General features: G+C 36.5%; 1 protein-coding gene across 1 annotated transcript; it reads left to right on the top strand.

Moving 5' to 3' along the window:
- Window positions 1-4,476: 4,476 nt before the first annotated feature.
- Window positions 4,477-12,523, top strand: LOC105035239 (glutamate receptor 3.7; the record flags this gene model as incomplete). Its single annotated transcript, XM_073257957.1, is given in 5 exon segments — window positions 4,477-5,819; window positions 5,912-6,189; window positions 6,943-6,974; window positions 7,107-7,513; window positions 11,941-12,523. Coding segments are annotated over 5 exon segments (2,471 nt in total), but the record flags the coding sequence as incomplete, so codon positions are not given.
- Between the last annotated feature and the right edge of the window lie 7,114 nt (window positions 12,524-19,637).

Here is a 19,637-nt window from a genome sequence, read left to right as displayed (position 1 = left end):
ACTCCTACGGGAGCCGAACTTCGTCCTAAACTCCTATTGCAGGTGGATCTCATCCCGAACTCCTACAAGGACCGGACTTCGAGCCCCTGCTACAAGTGACCCGCTCCGAGTTTCTGCTACAAACGATCTACTTCGAGCGGTCCGCGCCGGATTCCCACTGCAAGCCTTGGGCCGAGCTACCATCGAAGGCGGATTCCGTGGATTCCTTCCGGATTTCTATAGCAGACAGGCCTTGGCTGAAACTTCTCGACAAATGATCCCCAATCGGGCTTCTACGGAGGATCAGACTCCGACCGAACTCCGGCCGACAGGCCGCAGTAACGGCCACGATTCTGCTCCACCTCCTACGACGGATTCCGCACGGCCCCATCACTCCCTGGCAGGCCGCGGTAACGGCCACGATTCTGCTCCACCTCCTGCGATGGATTCCGCGCGGCCCCATCACTCCCTGGCAGGCCGCAGTAATGGCCACGATTCTGCTCCACCTCCTGCGACGGATTTTGCGCGGCTCCACTGCTCCCTGGCGAGTCGCGACAACGGACGCCGCTCCACTATCCGCAACAGACTCCACGTGGCGAGCCGTGGTAACAGCCACGACTCCATCCCACTATTCTTCATAATAAATCTCCCCTGGCCCCGTGCGGCCCATGACCAGGCGGTTACGAACGTCGCCATCAATCCGTTGCCCCCTCCGCCTATAAAGGGGGACCCAGATACGTTATTCTCTAAGCTCTAATTTCTCTCTCAAAAACTCTATCAAAATTTCCGTTCGAGCACTCCATTCTTGTTGAGGCAGAGAACTGACTTGAGCGTCGGAGGGTCTTGTCGGAGCAACCCCACCTCCGGTTTAGACTTCTTTTGCAGGTCCCGGCAGCGACCGCGACTCCCTCGACTCCAGCTTCTCCGACGCTGGCGGATTTTTGCACCAACACTACTAAAAGGGCTTTTTTTTTTTTTTGGGGTGAGTAAACAGGTTTAGTTTTGGGTGTCCTGGTTGGCTTCATATCTCTTTCTATTTCTACTTTATGCCTTTGACAGTTTACTAATCATATTATTGCATGGGCAGGTATACAATTTTATAACCTAAGCAGCATGTTGTTGATTTATAAATGACATGCATATTGATAGAGTGAATTGGGAAATGTCCTAGTTTTCTCACCCATCCCCCAATTGGAGGAGTGCTCAAGTTCGAAACATGGGAGGTCAAGCCCTAAGTATTTGAAAGTGGGAACTTTAGTCTCTCTTTCTCTCTAGAAAAAGAGGAAAACAGCATTTATAAATAAAAATTACTCATGGAACTCTATTAAATGTACTTCATCAGCTTTTTCAGTTCAAAATTTTCCAATAGACAAAGAAATACATGATAATGTATGAATAAATTGCAAGCCCATTGGCCTTGGTATTGAGTTATGTAATTACTGCCCTATGCTTTTACTCATCTCCTACATGTGGTTATGCAGTATTAGAAATCTTGAGGTATGACAAACTTGAATTTGATTGCACTCCTCTATGTGCAAGTCCTTGCCAAGTCTAGATGCTTTGATTTTGTTCTCAGATAGCTTTGTTCCTGGGCTCTTGCAGATGTCTGCAAAGAAACAAATGATCTCTCAAATCATCCTCCTTTATAGATTTCCTACAGGAGGGGTAGGCTTGGTACGCTTGGACTGGAGCATGTGTATGTATTTAGCTTTTATTTAGCCTAGTTACATGACCCAGAAAGAAAAGGAGGAAATGCAAAGATAAACACACAAATAGAACCATCAAGGCTTGTCTGAGGTTGGCTTTATGATGCCTTTTTTGCCAATTATTCCTATTGAAGGCTGCCAACACCCTTGCATCCATGAAGACTGAATTAGGATTAATTTTTAGAGTCTGATATGCTTTTTACGACAGGCTGCCATCTGAAATCAAGCCTTCACCTTTTTCATCCAGGCATAGAGGACCAGCAATTATGGTGTTATACACACACATGTACATATGTATACAGATACATATACATATGTATGTGTATACACACAAACACAGTCACAGACAGGTACAATATATTGGATTGAAAACTGAACAAAGACCATAAAGCATTGTATGCTTTACCATGACAAAAGGATCTGTTGTAGTACGGAACCACAAAAAGACCCACCTAACTCATCGTAGCATGCTAAATACTGTACCATTCAGGTAGTATGGGGTGTTAGCGGTACAAGACTTGGTACTGAGACTTGAAACATTGACTAAGTGTATATATAATGAACAAATAAGCAGAAATAAACAATTCAACTCAACTAAGCCTTAATCCCAAACTATTTGGTGTTGGCCATATGAATCCTTTTCCCTCATTCCTCTTGGTTTAGTGCAGGGAATGCCCCAACATTTTTCTCTTTAGGATTCATGTTCAGGATGTGACTATAATTTTCTAACCATCAACCTACCGCAACACCCTACTTCTTTATCTAGTTTTGGGACCAGTTATGTACAACATAGGTGGAGTTTGGCAGAAAACAACGTGATTCTAAATTGCTACATTGGCTAGATGGGCTACTTACTAGTTATCTTAGTATAGGCGTGAGTAATAAATATGAGGCCCAATTTGGTGAGAAGGAGACAGGCCTTGGTAACCTCTATAATACTTAAGCCATCGAATGACATTGAATACTCATAGTATAGGAAGTGGTGGAATCTCCCTTCTTACTCTTTCAAGAAGTGAAAGCATCATATACTATAGAAGTAAATAATAGATGATTAGTAAGATCCATGGGCTAATCAAAGTCATCAGAGGCACAAACCTCTAGTCAAGATGGAAGAGAAGGTGAGTTAGTGAATAACGACAAATATGTCAAGGCACTGAAGAACTTTTGAATAATTCAAATAGTGAAATGGGCAAGGAATGCCTCCTTCTATTCATTTAAAATTGGATCTGTGAAACTATAAATTAGCAAACATCATTTATGTAAAAATGGTTGTTGCCGACACTCATTCCAGGTCATCTGTCCTCAGGGGAAAGATATTTCATTTTTCTTTCTTTAAAAACTCTCTCCAGTCCCCCAAGTCTTCTCAGTAACATCAAACATTCAAGAGTTGAAAGTCCCTTCATATTCTTTCTATCAACTTAATAATTCATCCACAGGATTTATGCTTTCTTGTTATTCATCCACAGGATTTATGCTTTCTTGTTAAATTGAAAAGATTGCTAAAATAGTTCTAAGAATGTCAAAGAGAACCATACTGAGACGCATGACAGTCAGCCATTTGATCCGAGAATGATTTCTTTAGTGGAAACATTTGTAGGGATATCACTTACCATCTGATGGGGCTCCTCCCCCCCAAACTTTAGTAGATTGTTTTGCTTTTTCAAAAACTAGAAATTTATTTAATCATGATAAACACACCAGTTGTTTTGTTCCTTCCATTTTCTAGATAGTTAAATCTCAACAACTTTGCAAAGAGATGGAATTATTTGCCCAGAATAGTTTCAGCATTCTTGAAGATTTTCAGTTGAGTTTATTACTTCCATGACTGCCCTTCAAGGATTCAAATTTTTTAGCACATTGAGCTTCACTTTATCCCATGTAACGTGCTTGTTTGTTTCAAAATAATTTTTCCAGGCATAAGTGTTCTTGCAGTTTAACAACTAGTTGATTTCAGAAGAGCAGTGTGACATGAAAACAAAAGCATTTAATGTTAACCATGCTAGTCTAACTGGTTATGTCCTGCAGCAAAAAAAAAGGATATCCTTGTAGATGTCAATTGAAAACTCTCGCATTTACTAGCACAGAATCCTCCAAAGTTTTGAGCTCAAGTGTCAGGATGTTTTAGGTAGAACTGTGGCTTAAGTATATCTAGCTCCAGGATTTATGAAAAGTCTAGAACTGGACAAAGAACAGAATATCAAGAACTGTGAAATTATTCTCATCTTTTCTGAACATATGGTCAGAAGTTGGCAAATAGTCACCCTTATTAAGCATAGCATTCAAGTAAACAATCTGCACATGGGTCTTACTTGTTATACTGTAATAGGTGTCACTATTTGTGAAATCTTGTGGTTATGATTTAACTATGATGTAAACTGATTAGTGTTTGTTTCAATATAGATTATGAAAAGATGCACATTTCAGTTACCGTATGAAGTACTCCAGGGATGGACTATCAATGGATTGATAAGTTTTATATGAACAAAAATGATGCTGCATATAGCTGCTAAAATATCCCTTCAAGAAAATATATGCTTTTTGTTGTATAGCAATAGATAAATAATTTATATGCATTTTTTAAATTTAAAAGTTATATCTAACTTTAGGAAAAATTTTAGAAGAATAAAATATTTACAATCACTCTTTTGGGAAATTATGATAAATCATAAAATTAATGATCCTTAAAATTTCTTTCTTTTGACTTATAAAGGTGATTCTTTTCTTCAGATTAATTGCTGTTGAATATGTATCTTGAAACATGGTGCTATTTGTATTTTCCTTCTTGCTGCAGCTTTTAGTGTTCTTGAGAAGCAAGCAATTGCATTAATTGGGCCACAATCCTCTGCAGTAGCTCATATGATCTCATCCATATCTAATGGACTGCAAATACCACTCATATCCTTTGCTGCCACAGATCCAACTCTCTCTTCTCTTGAATTTCCTTTCTTTCTTCGCATGACACATAGTGATTCTTACCAGATGGCTGCCGTGGCAGATGTAGTAGATTACTATGGGTGGAGACAGGTCATTGCAATTTTTGTGGATGATGATTATGGAAGAAATGGAATATACTATCTAGATGATGAACTTGCAAAGAAAATGTCAAAGATTTACAAAATTGCTCTGCCAGTCAAAGCTACCCGCGTTAAGGTTCTGGATGTGCTGCAAAAATCCAGAATGATTGGACCACGAGTTTATGTTGTACATGTTACTCCAGACTCTGGACTCGAGATTTTCTCTGCAGCTCGAGATCTTCAAATGTTGACGGAAGAATATGTGTGGCTGGCAACTGACTGGTTTTCTACCACTCTAGATACATCTGAATCATTTGGCCGCAACTCGCTTGGTTATCTACAAGGAGTAGTAGGTTTTCGTCAGTATGTTCCACAATCAAATGAAAAAGATGCTTTCGCATCTAGATGGAATGTACTGCACAAAGAAGGGTTGGTTTTCAATCTAAATACATATGGGTTTTATGCATATGATACAGTCTGGGCAGTTGCTCTTGCCATCAATGACTTCCTTAATGAATCTGGAAATATAACTTTTTCTTCTAACAGTAAGCTTCCAACTTCAAAAGGAAAGATGCAACTGGGAAAGCTTAAAACCTTTGATGGTGGTTCCCTGTTACATAAGAAATTATTAAGCTTGAAGTTTACTGGCTTATCTGGTCCAATTCAATTTGATAGTGATAACAACCTCATCAATAATATTTATGAAATCATTAATGTTAATGGTTCAATGGTCCATACAGTTGGATACTGGTCTAATTATTCAGGTCTCTCCATTTCTGTACATGAAAGTTTTCATGGAAATGGACAGAGAAATTTAAGTTTCAATCAGGTTCTTGGCAGAGTTGTGTGGCCTGGTGGAAAGACAGAAAAGCCACGTGGGTGGGTTGTTGCGAATAATGAGAAGCCAATGAGAATTGGAGTTCCTTACAGAGCGAGTTATCTTGAATTTGTGACAGTAACGAACAAAAGCAATATGGTAAACGTCAGTGGCTATTGCATTGATGTATTCAAGGCCATAATTAACATAATTCCTTATGATGTTTTATATCAATATGTGCTTTTTGGCAATGGTCTCTCCAATCCAAATTATGATGAGCTTGTGAACATGGTTGCAGAAGATGTAATTACCTACTGGCAACCTATTTAATTTATTCAATTCTTGTAGTTTTCATTTTCACATTATTAGGATACTTACCATCGAATATATGGTAGGTCATTGATGCAGCCATCGGGGATATTGCCATAGTTACAAATCGGACTAAAATAGTGGATTTCACCCAGCCTTATATCTCTACTGGCCTTGTAATACTGGCACCTATTAAAAGTATCAAGTCAAATGCTTGGGTTTTTCTCAGGCCTTTTACTGTTGGAATGTGGTGCATGACTGGAGCATTTTTCTTCTTAATTGGGGTGGTTATCTGGCTGCTTGAGCATCGGGTAAATAGTGCTTTTCGAGGTCCACCCAAGCGGCAGTGCATAACTATGTTCCTGTAAGCCTTTTTAGATGCTTAAATAAATGGTACAATTATATTAAAATTGCATCTGATTTGTAATAATTCTCTTGTGCTAGCAATCTCTTATAAATGTTTACAATTGAGTTTTACTAATATATGTAAGACACTATATAGGACCTTTCCTCTCATGAATGTCATGCTCTATTTGAGTATATACTTTGTTTAAGTGATAAACTGATTTGTGTTTAGTTGATTTGGGACCTTAGCAGTGGTGGTTCATGGGAAAATAATATATGCTTCTCGCCCTCGTTGACAGTTAGACTTATAGCTGGTAGACATTTGCTCTTATGTTACTTTAGCAGCAATGAATTCATCGTGAACTTGGAGTTGCTCATTGTTATCGATGACAGAAAGTATGATGGCAAGGAGAAAATCTTAAATGAAGAACATGATTTATCTACTCAGATTGGTTGTAGATAATGTAGCACCACCATAGATTTCCTCCCAAGGAAAAAGAAAACAAAATATAGCCATAGATAAAAGGAATGTACAGTATCTGCAGAATGTTTTAGAAAATCCACCTTACTTGCATGGCACAGGTATAAAATCAGGTCACTAGAAATAATTCACTATTCTGACAAAAATTGGCCCTAGTTACACATGGCATCACTAGAATTTCTTGAAGACCGGCAACATGACTATGTAGTAGAAGCTGGTAATATTTCTTCTCGTTTCTTTTCTATTTTCATAATATTTAGAAACTAACAATTCTTTGTTTCTGTCACTCAGGTTTAGTTTCTCAACACCTTTCCAGTCACAGCGTGAGTAACATTTTAACTCGAGCATTCTCAGTTATTTAATATTTTATTTCTTTGCAGTAGCCATGGTCTTGCAACCTAATACCCTGGCACAAGTTGGTGTATATAACTAAAAAACTCTCTCATTGGTTTCAGAAGAAGATACTTTGAGCACACTTGGGCGAATTGTGATGATGGTGTGGCTATTTCTGCTGATGGTGATAACATCAAGCTACACTGCAAGCTTGACATCTTTTCTTACTGTCCAACAGCTTTCATCTCCAATAAAAGGGATTGATAGCTTGATAGCTAGTAATGAGCCTATTGGTTATCAAGTAGGATCTTTTGCTCAGAGCTATTTGTTATACGGTCTTAATGTACACCAATCGAGGCTTGTTTCTCTTGGTTCTCCTGAAGCTTATGAAGAAGCACTACGACGTGGACCCCAAAATGGAGGTGTGGCAGCAATTGTAGATGAGCTTCCCTATGTTGAAATGTTTCTGTCAAAAAGAAGTGGGTTTGGCATTGTCGGGCAGCCATTCACCAGGAGTGGATGGGGATTTGTAAGTATATTATTTGAATTCAAGCACATGTTAGTACTCAGAATGTATATTAATATGTTATGGAAAAATTATTAGTCTGAACAATTTTCTATGAAATCCACGTGTTGTTGTCCCCCAGTTAATATTAAACCAAAAAGATAATCATTTCTGAATCAAACTGTAGTTTCAACATAATTTGTATAACCTATTACGAATAAAAACAATGATAAGTTTCTTATGATTCTCTCCACATCCATAAAGAGAAATAATTGGAGTCCAGCTGTATTTAATTAAATTGTTTATCTCTTCATTATCTCTTCACAACAATGGCACCCACACCTTGGGTGCTCACTCAATTCTCACATCGAAGTTATTTCAACATTTTCTACTATTTATATGAAGTTGATTCTGCCTGAGGAATTTTGGCCCTCTCTGGTTGATTTATAGGCCACTAATGAAATTGGTGGAGAGAGAGTAACATAGCCATGTTGGACTCAACCACCATGGCATTTCCACCAATGGTCGAGTCTGTTGTTCCTTGGACTCTAGCACATAGCCTAGTTTGGTTAGTTATGTGCCTACATGCTTGTATGTGAGGGCAAGTCTTGGTGCAATGGTAAGGTTGCGCCATTGTAACTAGAGTATCATGGGTTTGAAATATGGAAACAGCTTCTCCACACACAACATAAGGCTGTGTACTTCTGACCTCCCCAAATCCTGCAATGACAGGAGCATTGTGCCTGGGCCACCCTCATGCATGCTTGTATGTGTTTGTGTGTGTATGGAGTGTGAGATCTCTGATGGAACCCTATTGGCACCTCCTTTTTCCTTTTCTTTCCACTATCTTTATGCTATTTCTGATATTTCTTTATTTATATAATGGTAACCATATAAAACTTTACATCATATCAAAATCAATGAATCACTGGATCATTTATTAACTATTTTTTTCTTTTACTTTCATTGTTCTTTACTTATATAAGATGTGCTACTTTGCTAATCTCAAAAAGATTGCTGGGTTTTTGAAGGTGCCCACTGGCTCAGTCGATAAAGTCACAGGGTGTTGACACCATTGACCTGGGTTTGAATCTCATCCTCATCCAATATCTATGGGTTTCATCCCTTGGTAGTTCTCAAAAAGTGGAAAAAAAAGAATGATGTTTTTCTGGACCATTATCATTGATTGCATGAGAATTGTAGTCTTGCCCTCAAGTTCCTTGTTATGTTATCCTTGTGAGTGCAGAGAAGTAAATGATTAGATTTCAGAGTTGTGTTGACAATCGCAAATCCTACAAGGAGTAATAGAATGAAGGAACTTTTTGAATTTTTTTTGTTGTATAATACATGAAGAATATGCTTTGTCACTTTTTCCTACACCATATTTATGATATCATGCAATCTGATGTGTACTCATTAGCTGCTGTAGATCTAAGTTTGACATAATTTGTGATTTCAACAACTATCTATTGTATATTTGTATTATTTGAGATTGTTGGCTAGTTAAGATATGCCTACTATGATAGACTTCTATAGAAGCAATGAGGATCAACTTGTGGTATGGACAATTTCCATTCAAAAACTAGGTAAGGATAGAAATAAGGAAAAGGAGGAACAGTATAAATGATGCATTTGCATTCAATATAACTAATCCATTGATGCAAATGAATATATGAGTCTTACCAATATTCAAGTGGCATAAATTTAGAGGACAGATATTCTTGGCTTACAATGGTATATCTTATTGACTCCAAAAGTTGCTACAGATTGTAACAGCTTGGAAGTTTTCATGTTTGGAAACAAGTCGAAATAAGTATGCAATGAACTAGCTGAGAGAAATTTCTACTTACTACCATTTCTGCAGATATTGAAAATTTATACATCAGATATATGATTGATGGTGATGCTAGCATTGAAAGGAAGACTTGAAAAGTTGAAATATTACCAACATTCAAGCATACATAGAGTGCCCCAAAATACTGGGATGCATAGAAGGGCACCTACAACAACTAAATTACATAATCTACTTCATGATGAACAACCTACAAGGGCATCTCACAATTTAGGTAATTGTCAACATGCAGTGGATGTTAAAGAAACAAACATATGGTCTATGAGAAGATATGACCAATTCTACTGTAGTTGCATTTAACTTTCCTGTTGGATAACAGGGAGTAAGAAATGGAGTTAACTTGAAAGTACTGTGAATTAGAATAAGGAGTATGTCCATAGCAAGTCAAGTGACATGAAACAAACATGCTCATCCCATCTGTATGATCAACTCTATGGACCAAATAAGATCAGTCAAATTTTGAAAAGTGGCTTGAATAGCTTTCTACCTGCCACAAATACTCCGCAGATTAGTTGGGGAACTGGTGGAAGTTACAACAGACGAGTTTGCCACGAAACCAATAAAACCATTTGGCAACTCGGGTAATGTACCTTGTTGGATCATCTAGTCTCTGCTCATGCAACCAGCAGTAACCTTGGAAATTCTGTCAGATGACGAAGAGTTGAGAAACAAGACAAGAGTTGATAAAATGGAGTCCATACATGTATAAGGCACTGTAATATTCATGGCACAAAACCTTAAAACTATTTGGCAAGTAGGGTGATGTACCTTGTTGGATTATCTAATCTCTGCTCATGCAAGCAAGAGTAACCTCTGAAACTCTGTCAGATGACGAACAGTTGAGGCAGAAGACTAGAGTTGATATAATGGAGTCCATACATATATAAGGCACTGTAATATCCAAATGAGCGAGAGATGCACCTGCATGAAACATGGAAGACCGGTTTCTTGGAATGAGAATCTGCCTAACTTTTTTACAGCTTATGCCCATGCATCTGAACAAGAGCCCATAGTTCTTATGGCTTTGAAGGAGTCTAGATAAAGAGGGCTTGTATTCAAACTTCATAGCACAAAAATAAGCCAAATTGCTTGTTGAAAGGTAAAACCCAGAGCTTATATTTTATTCACTGAATTAAAATTCTGAAGAAATAGTTTTCATATGTTTGATCTTCTTCTTTCTCAAGTAGAAAATTTTCTTCCTTTCTCTCTATAAGTGACTTTTGGTAAGTGTTGCCGCCAGAGAGTCAAGCTAGCTTAGGCCGTTGAGTTGGAGTCGGAAAAAAATGACGGTCGAAAGGTAGCAGGTCGAGGTCTTCGGAGTTGGATGCTAGTGTCAAATCCTCGATCGACCCCTTAGGCCGGTTTTGCAAAGCCACCAAAGATAGGAAAGTCCTCTTGTCGAGACGTTCCTCAACGATGGACCCTTCGATGCCTAAATCAATTTCCCTTGGAAGCAAACAAAAGGGGTTTGAGCGGTGGATGGAGAGGAGAGCTGGTGTTAAGTATGAATTATGGAAGACCAGTAATGGAGAATGGAGAATGGAGAATGGAGGGTGGAGAATGGAGAACTCAAAGCTCTATGAAGGAGCCGGAATTTAGTACGTATGGAGTCCATCTTCGAAAGGGGGCATGCGAGATAGATCTTCCCTTCTTACTTGGAGGGTCCCGGAAAAAAGGATGTTATAGACGAAGGCAGGTACCTATCGCTTTTGAGGATGTACGCTGTCTGTCAGAGAATAACAGCTTTTGAGATGTGCTCTAGCTGCCAGGGATAACGGCATGTACATTTTGAGGTTGTTGAGATCGCGAATCTCGCTTAGTGGAGAAAAGAGTGGAGCGACTGACTGGGCCGCTTGTCGTCTTGTGGGCAGAAAGCTTTGAAACTTCTCTAGTACAGTTGTAAAAGACCAGGTGATAGAGGTTAGGCAATCGCTCCATCATCCTCTCCAAGAATACGTGTTGGGTTATCACTGGATTGTTGGCGCCACCATGGATTATCTGCTTTAGGGTGTATCCGTAAGTTCAGAAAATAAACAACTATAAATCTATTCAGGAGACATCGGCTTATGCTTCTTGATTTTTATTTTTTTTTTGTGCATAAACTGACTGATGGCATCCATTGAGCTAATGAGTTCCAGCGACATGTGACTCCTATTCTGGTTATCCCTTGAGCAATAGGAGTCGTTGATTGTGTTCATAGAGAGAAGCAGCAAAAGGAGGTGACTACTGTCATTACTAAAGATAAATTGCCATACATAGACACACACGTACGGACATACAACACACAGAGAGATATCCTTGATGAAACAGATGAATGACTATGTAGATAAGATTTCTTATTAGCATGTAATGCATAGCTTGATACCTTTTCTTTTAAAATACCAGATTATCTGTTTTCTTATTTAGCATTCCTTCAAGAACTTTAAATTACATCACAGAGATATCCTTGATGAAACAGATGAAATGGTTATGCATATAAGATTTCTTATTAGCATGTAATAAATAGTTTGATACCTTTTCTCTTACAATACCGGATTATCTGTTTTCTTATATGCTTGCTTCATGACAAATGCTTTGCATTGCTGACAAACCATGACAGGCATTTCCAAGAGATTCTCCCCTTGTGGTTGACATGTCAAGTGCTATACTAAACCTTTCAGAGAAAGGAGAACTCCAGAAACTTCATAAAAAGTGGTTTTGCAAGACAAATTGTGTTACTCAGACAAGCATAAGTTCTGATCCTAACCAGCTTCATGTAAGCAGTTTTTGGGGACTATTTTTGGTTTGTGGGACCGCTACCCTTATTTCTCTTCTGCTATTTCTTATAAGGGCAATCCGCCAGTTCATTCAGTTCAACAAGAAGCAAAGAGATCCTGCATCTTCTTATGGACAGTCAAGCAAGGGCTGTTCTCACTCCATTTATAGCTTCTTCAGTTTCATTGATGAGAAAGAAGAAGTGATAAAGAATATGTTTAAGAAGCAACAGAACTCTTCTCAGCCTCAGATATAGCTGATTGCTGGTACTATTTGTTTCATTATTTTCTGAATAACAATCAATTTGTACTAATTAACAAGATATAGAACATAGTGCTTGTCTTTAATGGTAGTCATGTTGCAAAGTCATGCCCTCCATCTGTATATGGTGCTATCAAAAAGCATATAATATATCACCTGTTCGGTCATCATTTGAATTTCATTTTTCTTGTACACAGCGTGAGCTTAGTAAGCGGTAGTAGGGTTGATTATTTCTTCAGAGTTTAATAAATAGTTCAATTTTGGTTAACCTGAACAGAATCTGTTTCTGAACTGTGCTTGTCAAGCATTTCCACATGTACATTATATTTGACATAAATTAAATGTTGTGACATAAAACCTTCAAAATCGAGGTTGATAAATAATGGTACCGAATGGTTGATGGATTATGCACTCTTCTCTGTACCCTTAAGTTTAAAATATCAGCAGTCAAATATCTATTTTTCATTATGGAGTATTGTTCCTATTTCTGATTTTGTAGTTAGCTTCTATGTATTAGTTGTTAGATGTATATCTTAGAAGTCAATATGGCAGACATATTGTAATAAATTTAGGGTATAATTTTATATTTAATACATTGATTTGATCAATAAAAGAATAAGTTTGATTTTCATTCGAGAGTGATGTGTTTTTGAATCGTCAATGAAATTAATACTTTGATATATATTCTCAAAATGTTAAAAATTAAAGGCATGTATAAAATTTTTAAATGGTTCCGATCATAGTATCATTATGAGGACGGTGATCGATCCGGATAGATCGACGTACAGATCATTTTTTTCAGAATAGATGAGTCTCTGGTTTACAATGTAGAGACATTGAGCGACGAGTACGGGTAGTTGTTAGAGAATAACTAGTACTGAGCGTGATCGTACGAGAGATCATTTAGATTTCTATTCGATTGTCAGTGATCGTTTCGATGCTGTAGTTGTGTGATTGATCCTTTGATCTGTGATGGTACGATTGCTCGTAGTAAGGCTGTTGGAGTTTGACTGATACATAAACATGATTTCATTGAGATCTTGTAGTGAATATTGGCAACAGTTGATCCACTGTAGGAATAAGGTACGCATCTAGATAGAATCTATCGATCTTGATAGAGAAGAGTAGTTCTATAGAATTTGAGAGGCTAAGTCTGAGAGTTTGTAGTCACAGCAGTGTGATTGATGAAAAAAAATTTTCATGAGAATCATAATTGGACTTAAGTTAATCGAATCTATCATATGACTGATGATGATATTTGACGATTTATTCATGACTTGCCATCTAGTCGGGACTCACTATAGAGGGACTGAACATGTGAATTATATCTTAATGTTCTATTTTGGTTCTACTGGATTGTCATTACATACTGCTAGGTGTCACTGGTGGATTGTGAGAGCTTACTAAGATTGCTCAAGATCGATAATCGTTGATGAGTTAGTGAAATTGTTCCGACTCATTGAAAAGAATTTCAATGATACTATGATAAAGATCATGGTATATTTCACTATCAGATAGAATTGAACTTACAGGATCACACAACAAAAAGATTAGACCTAGAATAAGCAATTGGACTTATGAAGTCTCAATTAGATTTAGAAAAATCTTACTGGATTCAGGATAACCTTACTAATATATGGATGAACCCAATTTCTTCTTTGCATTTGAAATACTTATTTGATAAGATTAATTCGATTTAATTACCTACTAATAACCTAAATGAATTAGATTCATTGGGCTCCAATTGTTGGGTGCCTAGGATTTTAGATTATATGCATTAAGGGTTCAAATCCTTAATTAAATTTTTTGATTGTTTGCATTGGAGCGCCACTTGATTTGATCAAGTTGGAAGTACCCACATGATAGAGGGCGTGTGGGACCAGCAAGGTGTGTCCCCTAAGCCCCATATGGCATATGAGAAAGTAGGTTAAAAGATTCCAATAGTTGGCATCTCATAGATCTCCTAAAAAGGGTCAAATATCTAAAGCTATAAGGATTCCTAATGCAAGTAAGATTTGTAATAAAGGGTTATTTGATTTTGAATAGGATTCAAACCTTTTGCCTATTCAAAAGGACTTTCTTTAAGGCTCTAGGCATCTGATTTCCAATAGCCCCCACGCCTCCTAAGAGATCCCCATGTCTCTCCCTCTTCTCCCTTTTATTTCCAACACCTAAAGGGGTTTGGGCATCCATCATCTCCATGCCCAAGGAAGCTTGGGCAGCACTTCTTTGTAGTTGATTTTCAGAGCTTGGTTGCTGTATAACCAACAGAAGAAGAACAAGAAAAAAAGAGAAAAAGATTACGGAAAGGATTAAAGAGTTGATCGTGATTCAGATTTTGTTCAGATTCGTAGGATGATCATTTTTGAAGAAAAAATATCAACACCATAGAGGGCTGTTCGAGGTTGATTTTGAGTAAATACCCATAGAAGTCGGATACTTGCACGGTTAAGGAAGAACTTACCTTCTTTCAGATCCAGATTTGAAGAAAAAAATTATGAAATAGGTATATGATTCGATCACATATTTAATTTCAGTATAAATTTTAGCATGTATTCAATTTCAGCATGTGAAGTAGATCCTTGTGTTTTTTATTTTATGCATGTATGATTTAGATTAAAAGATATTTTAATCTTCTATTCTACTGTATTATTTAAATTTTTTTTTTTGAAATATACATGCATGTCCCTACACGAAAATCCAATAATAGTATCAGAGCCATGGATTTCATATGCATGAAATTGATATACATGTTTTTAAAAAGAGTATCAAAATCTGATTTTTTTTGATACATAAGATATATAGGTGATTGCTTTAAATATAAAATTTATTTTAGATTTAATTTTTAGTTCATATATTCGATATGTAAAGGCATGCATAGATCTGAAATTTATTCTAAATAGGATTCTAGTTCATGTATATGTGATATATAGATGTATACATAAATCTAAAAGTTATTTTGATCTGATTTATGATTCATATATGAGATGTATGATTGTATATTTAGATCTAAAAATTAGTTTCAATTTGATTCATGATTTATATATAAGATATATGATATCATGTTATGATCTGAATTTTTGTTTAGATCTGAATCTTATATACATATATGAGATATATACTTGTATGTTAAATTTGAAAATTAGTTTCATGATCTAAAATTTATCTTTTATGCAAAGAATTTAGATCTGAAATTTGATTTTAGAATTTGAAATTTATATTTTTGCATGAGAATTTTGATCATGCGTAAATAAAAAATTAGGTCATATAATTAGATTGTATCTAGGATTTTTGATTTAAACATAATGGGTCTAATTCATTAAGTAATTGATCAAATCGAGTCAAGTATTGATTAGGGTTAGGTTAATTAAGTTTTAAGATTATATAATTATTGTTGATCAAATCAATTAAATTTCATATGTAGAATCAATTAATCTAAGGACCTAATTCGGCTCGATGGCTTGAGCCTAATTCGCTTAAGCTAATCTATTTGGACTAATTAATCTATTAGTGTCTAAGGTAAGTAATTGAGAGGTGGTTATTTAATTGATTCTGTTCGCTGATTTGATTAATTTATTAGTGACTGAGGAAAGCAATGGAGGAACCCCCACTGATCTCCACTTATCTGATCAATTTGGAAGATTGAGTTTTGAATAAGGTTGCTTGGTGATTTGGTTTAGTCCATGCCAATTAGATCGGTTATATAATGATTGATTAGATGAGATCTAAATCTAAATCTCTCCATAAATATTAAATCCATAGGTCTTCCATCGTTGTAGATGTGCTGATGTGGTACTGATGTTGATTGTTCTTAGCTGGTCATAGTGGTTCAATTGTATCGAAAATATACAACCACTCTATTAGTAAAGAGTTGCTCCAAGATAAGGATGGAATTGGGCCCAATAACTATTAGGTGAGGGATCCAATGATGGTTTTGCACCTACTTGTGAATGGTGGGTCGGATTTAACTAAGAAGTGTGATCCATAATTATTAAGTAAGCCCACATAACTTAGAGACCGAATCGCTGTAACATGCTTAGAGAAGAATCTGGGCAAAGAGTTGTCCACACATCGATGTGCATGTTATCAATAACTGTTAGGTGAGGTGCATGGCATCGGTGGAATTACAGCATTCATTAGAAACTTAGTTGTCGCATTAGGATTTTCACTTCCCATCTGAAAAGTGTAGGGATCCAAAAAAATAGTAGGAGTCATTGTTTACTTCTTAAAGTTTCTAGAGTAAATATAAATTTAAAGTACAAAAGTCTAACTTGAATTTCTACTATCGCAGTTAAACCATATTTGCTTCAAACCCTCTAGCCTGTATCTTTGAATCTAATCATTTGATCGGAACCAGTTTTAAAGACGGCTAAGAAACCTCAGAATTGTCCTGACTTTTGAAAATTTAGATCATGTACTCGATCAGGAATTTCTAGTATTACCAAACCATTCTACTGCTAAGCAAAGAACAGCATATGAAAAGTGGATGGATGAAGACAGTCAGGTTAAGTGCTATACGCTGGCTTCCATGTCAAACGAGTTGCAGAGCCAGCATGAGCATATGGTTACTGCCAGGGCTATGATCACTCATCTACAAGAGTTATATGATGAGCAGAGTCGAACTGCACGCTTCAAAGTATCAAGAGACTCTTCAATCTGAAGATACGCGAAGGACAGTCAGTCTATGACCACTATATGACAATGATCAACGACATAAAGGAGTTTAAGAAGCTTGGGCTAAATATGCAAAAGGAATTGCTAATGGATTTGATCTTTCAATCTTTTACGAGTTCATATAGTCAATTTATTGTAATTTTTTATATGAACAAATTAGATTGCACTATACCCAAATTGATCAATATGTTGGTCACTGCTGAGAGAATTTTGAAGAGTTGAAGGGGTACTGTTCTCACTGTGAAGTAGACTTTTTCATCCAAGAGAAAGTCTAGTTGGAAAAAGAAGAGTAAACCCACGAAGAAGCAGAAGAAAGTGAGCAAGCCAAAGAAAAATATTTTGAAGAAGGCTGAAGTAAAGAAAAAGTATTTTCACTGTGATATTGAAGGCCACTGAAGGAGAAATTATCCACTCTACTTGGAGAGCCTGAAGATCAAGAAGGGTGACAAAATCAGAGTGCTCATATATGTACTTCAATACAAGGTCTAATAGAAAGTAGCAGATTAAGGGAAGGTGATATGATTCTTTGGATCGGCAATAGAGTAAAAGTTACAACAGAAGTCATTGGCACTTATCCACTTCAATTATCGTCAGGATTTAGATTAGATTTAAAAGATTATTATTTTGTTCTTATAGCTAGTCAGAATTTGATTTCTGTATCTGTGTTAGCACAGGATGGTTTTGATTTTAATTTTAATAAAGACTTGTTCCATTTATTTACAAAATAAATTGGTTGTATATGATCTTTTAATTGATAATTTTTATCACTTACATATTAATGTGAATATAAATTTAAATGAGTAAGTCGTGAGTGGTGTAGGTGAAAAGAGATCCAAAGATAAAATTAACCAAAAGTACTTGTAGCATTATAGACTAGATTATATTGGAGAAGATAGGATAAACAAATTGAAAAAGAATGAGATCCTTGGCTCTTTTAATTCAGAGTCGTACATAACTTGTAAATTTTGTCTTCAAAGAAAATGGTCAAGTTATTCTTTATGGGACAGAGAAAGGGCCATCGAGTTACTTACGTTGGTGCATATCGATGTATGTGGGTCATTTGATGTGCAGATCAAGGATGGTTATAGCTACTTCATAATTTTTATCGATGATCTGTCACAGTATGGATGTGTGTATCTGATGAAATATAAGTCTGAAGTTTTTGAAAAATTCAAAAAATTCAGAAATGAAGTAGAGAAACAAACAGACAAATCTATTAAGGTTCTTCGATCTGATTGAGGTAAAGACAACGGTATAGTCTCTCAATGGACTCCTCCTAGAATATTTCAGCTCAATGGGATATTCGAAAGGAGGAATAGGACCTTATTGGATATGGTTAGGTCCATAATGAGCTTTATTGATTTACCTTTATATCTTTAGGGACATGTCTTATTAATTGCAATTCACTTATTGAATAGGGTTTCATCAAAATTCATTCCTACCACACCATATGAGATATGGCATGGTAACAAACCGAGTCTAGATTATCTTAAGATTTGGAGATGTTCGATCTATGTCAAAAGATAGATGGCTGATAAATTAGAGGATAGATCTGTAATAGCTCATTTTATAGGGTATCCAAAAGAATCAATAGAATACTACTACTTTCCATAAGATCACAATGTGACTGTGAGTCGGAACGCCATATTCCTAGAAAAATAGTTTATCTAAGATGGCAGTAGGAGGTTAGTTGAGCTTGAAGAGAAAATCTCTAAATAGCAAAATGCTATGGATCCTTAGGAACCCATTATTCATGAGCCAGTAGTTGATGTTCCTCTACCATCTCGTAGATTTAACAGGATCTTCTGATCTCCTGAAAGATATATGGATATACTTACGGAGGAAGTAAAAGAAATATTTCTTGTGGGAGATAAGTATCATGGTGATGATCCTAATACCTTTGACGAGATGATATTTGACATCGATTTCGAAAAATGGTTAGATACAATGAAGTCAGAAATTAACTCAATACACTCGAATCAAGTATGGACTTTAGTGGATCCACTTGAGGGTATAGTACCCATTAGGTATAAATGGATCTACAAAAGAAAATTAGGTGCAGATGGTAAGGTAGAGACCTATAAAGCTAGGCCCGTGGCAAAAGATTATAGTCAGTGTGAAGGTATTGACTATCAGAAAATCTTCTTATCCGTTGCCATGCTAAAATTCATTCGCACTCTCTTTGCTGTTGTAACTTATTATGATTATGAAATCTGATAGATGGATGTGAAAATTACCTTCTTGAATAGATATCTTAAGGAAGATATCTATATGGAGTAGTCTTTGGGTTTCACATCAAGTGATGCTAATCACCAAGTTTGTAAGCTGCAAAGATCCATATATGGATTAAAACAAACTTTTCGGAGTTGGAATCTTTATTTTGATGATACGATCAAATTGTTTAGTTTTGTCAAGAATGAAGAGGAACTTTGTGTATACATGAGGGTTAGTGAGAGTGCCATAACATTTTTCGTATTGTACGTGGATGATATTCTCCTCATTGAGAATGATATTCTCATGCTGACCTTGGTCAAAAGATTGTTGTTCAAAAAATTTTTCATGAAAGACCTAGAGTAAACATCCTATATTTTGAGAATATAAAGGTCT

Source organism: Elaeis guineensis, chromosome 5 (assembly GCF_000442705.2).
Source record: "Elaeis guineensis isolate ETL-2024a chromosome 5, EG11, whole genome shotgun sequence".
Classification (NCBI taxonomy): domain Eukaryota; kingdom Viridiplantae; phylum Streptophyta; class Magnoliopsida; order Arecales; family Arecaceae; genus Elaeis; species Elaeis guineensis.
This window is presented reverse-complemented; position numbering and strand designations above follow the sequence as displayed.